Source organism: Electrophorus electricus, chromosome 1 (assembly GCF_041902795.1).
Source record: "Electrophorus electricus isolate QZ-2024a chromosome 1, ASM4190279v1, whole genome shotgun sequence".
Lineage (NCBI taxonomy): Eukaryota > Metazoa > Chordata > Actinopteri > Gymnotiformes > Gymnotidae > Electrophorus > Electrophorus electricus.
In genome coordinates, this window is record NC_137497.1 from 774,351 (window position 1) to 777,500 (window position 3,150).

General features: G+C 41.9%; 1 protein-coding gene across 2 annotated transcripts in view; it reads right to left on the reverse strand.

The window, feature by feature from the left end:
• Window positions 1-3,150, reverse strand: part of spef2 (sperm flagellar and cilia associated 2) — a 36,299-nt gene that overhangs the window by 230 nt on the left and 32,919 nt on the right. Inside the window, exons 32-36 of one of the 2 annotated variants that reach the window (XM_081719846.1) lie at window positions 3,077-3,150; window positions 2,363-2,455; window positions 2,021-2,191; window positions 1,544-1,720; window positions 496-618 (exon numbers count right to left, since the gene is read on the reverse strand). The exon at window positions 3,077-3,150 is cut by the window's right edge and continues 109 nt beyond it. In XM_081719846.1, coding sequence (XP_081575972.1) covers window positions 496-618; window positions 1,544-1,720; window positions 2,021-2,191; window positions 2,363-2,455; window positions 3,077-3,150 — 638 coding nt within the window. Of the gene's footprint in view, window positions 1-495; window positions 619-1,543; window positions 1,721-2,020; window positions 2,192-2,362; window positions 2,456-3,076 lie in introns of those variants that run through there. The other variant, XR_014125140.1, reaches the window with a different exon arrangement.

The window sequence follows — 3,150 nt, forward strand, 5'->3', positions numbered from 1 at the left end:
CTGTAGAAGGCAAACAACACAGACACATTTCATCAGAACACACCCACCATCTGATTCTCTTTGGTTTAGACCACACCCATCATCTGATTCTCTTTGGTTTAGACCACACCCATCATCTGATTCTCTTTGGTTTAGACCCCACCCACCATCTGATTCTCTTTGGTTTAGACCACACCCACCATCTGATTTTCCTTGGTTTAGACCACACCCACCATCTGATTTTCCTTGGTTTAGACCACACTCACCATCTGATTCACTTTGGTTTAGACCACACCCACCATCTGATTCTCTTTGGTTTAGACCCCACCCACCATCTGATTCTCTTTGGTTTAGACCACACCCACCACCTGATTTTCTTTGTTAAAGCTGTATTGGGTGAAGTAAAGCCACAAAATTCAAAGACAAAACCTCTAATATTCAGAATTATTACTAAAATAAATGCATCAGTGTGTAATACAATGTATGTGTGGTGGTGGGGGAGTTTATAACACTCACTGTGAGCAGGTACTGGGAAGAGCTCTCCATGAGATCCTGCAGAAAAGGATGCTGGGATAGCACAGAGAATGGAATCTTCTCTTCCTCCTTAAAACCAAACTCCTTAAACACCTTCACCAGGTCCTGAACACATAACACATCTGGTGTGTGTGTGTTAATATATGTGTGTGTGTGTGTCTTAATGTGTGTGTGTGTCTTAATATGTGTGTGTGTGTATGTTAATATATGTGTGTGTGTGTGTGTGTGTGTGTGTATTAATATGTGTGTGTGTTAATGTGTGTGTTAATATATGTATGTGTGTGTGTATTAATGTGTGTGTGTTAATATGTGTGTGTGTATTGTGTGTGTTAATATGTGTGCGTGTGTTAATATATGTGTGTATGTGTGTGTATGTGTGTGTATTAATGTGTGTGTGTGTGTGTGTGTGTGTGTTAATATGTGTGTGTGTTAATATGTGTGTGTGTTAATATATGTGTGTGCGTGTATTAGTGTGTGTGTGTGTTATATGTGTGTGTGTGTTAATATATGTGTGTGTATTAATGTGTGTTTGTTAATATGTGTGTGTGTGTGTGTTAATATATGTGTGTGTGTTAATGTGTGTATTAATATGTGTGTGTTAATATGTGTGTGTGTTAATATGTGTGTGTATTAATATGTGTGTGTATTAATGTGTGTGTGTGTTAATATGTGTGTGTATTAATGTGTGTGTGTGTTAATGTGTGTGTGTCAATATGTTTGTGTGTTAAGATGTGTGTGTGTGTGTTAATAGGTGTGTGTGTGTGTTAATATGTGTGTGTGTGTGTGTGTGTGTGTGTTAATGTGTGTGTGTGTGTGTGTTGTGTATTTGTGTGTGTACCTGTTAGAGCCCCTATATGCTCCTCCAGGATGGGTGGAGGCAGTGGTATGTGTGTGTGTGTGTGTGTGTGTGTGTGTGTGTGTGTGTGTGTGTGTTTGTATGTGGTGTGAGTAGATGTTGGAGATCCTCTGGGTTCCTACTGGATAGGCGGAGGCATTGGTTGTGTGTGTGTGTGTGTGTGTGTGTGTGTACCTGTTGGAGCTCCTCTATTCTCCTCCTGGATGGGTGGAGGCGGTGCTGTGAGGACCTCCTCCATGCTCCTCCATGTCGTAAGACTGTCAGTAGTTCATCTATTGAAACACAGCCTTCATCATCCACACACCCACACTCTTCCTCCACATCACATTCAGAGTCCAGGTGTGCCATAGACTACATCAGTAAACACACACACACACACACACACACACACACACACACGTATATGCAGGCACACACAGACACAACACACACACGTTACAATATAAACTCTTTAATATATATATTACATACATAGACTATATTCTGTGTATATGTGTGTGTGTGAGTGAGTGTGAGCATTGGTATATACCCAACCAGTGTGTGTGAGTGTGAGCATTGGTATATACCCAACCAGTGTGTGTGTGTGTGTGTGTGTGTGTGTGTGTGTGTGTGTGTGTGTGTGTGTGTGTGTGTGTGTGTGTGTGTGTGTACCTGTATCAGACTCCTGGAGTGTGTGTAGGTGAGTGTGTGTTGTGTCACTAGGCTCAGAGCTCTAGTGAAACCCTGTGCTGGATCAGGGTGGCAGCAGAAATATAGCAGCATGTTCATGTAGTCACACACAGCTGGGGGTGAGGCAGGGTCTGCAAACAGTACAAAGAAAAACTACACACACAGACACATACACACGCAAACACACACACACACACACACACACACACACACACACACACACACACACACACATATGAATATTAGTTTTGCTCTAGTCAAACATTCAGTTAGTTTGCTGTTTAAAAAGTATGAGTAGAACAGCATAAACACACACACACAGACCTCCCTGAGGTTGGCCATTCTGTCATAGGGCAGAGGTTCTGTGAGGTCTTCAGGAACAGGCAGATCACTCTCACTAGCAAACCACAACTCAACCTGCACAAAACAACGCAACTTTTTTAATCACACAACACAACACAAACCTATCAATCATAACATAATTAATAGACTCTCTCTCTCTCTCTCTTCATGTTTTGTACCTTCTGTTCTGGTTATTGGATTCTCAAACTTTGACCGGTTTGTTTCTGATTCTCTGTGTATAACATTATTACTCTGTGTATACTGTTATGATGTAGTCAACACTGTAACTAGCTGGAAGCCAGTGGCCAGCCTTTTGAGCTGCCTTTGTCCTGGTTAAGACTCTCACAGCAGGGTTCTGACTACGCCGTAGATGTTGAATGGTGTTTTCAGGGAGTAGAGTTAGGAGACCAGTACAGTAGTCAGTCCTGCTGGAGATAACAGCAGGCAGGACTTTCTCCAGGTCTCCTCCTGTATTGTTAAGCTGTACTGTTAAGATGATAGATGTATTGGGGATTGATATGATGTGGCTAGTAATGATGAGATCTGAGTGTATCAGAACACTGGGATTTTTTACCATGTTTATAGGTTTTAAATCCCTAGATGCAACATGTCCACTGATTTTAAGACACTCCACTCTGCTAACAAGTGCCATAACCATTCTGTCCTTATTTAACTGTGTGTGTGTTTGTGTGTGACCTGTAAGTACTGTTCCAGTGTGATGACTCCATCCCCTGCTGTGTCGATGGCTCTGAAGCGTTTGAGGGTCTTTA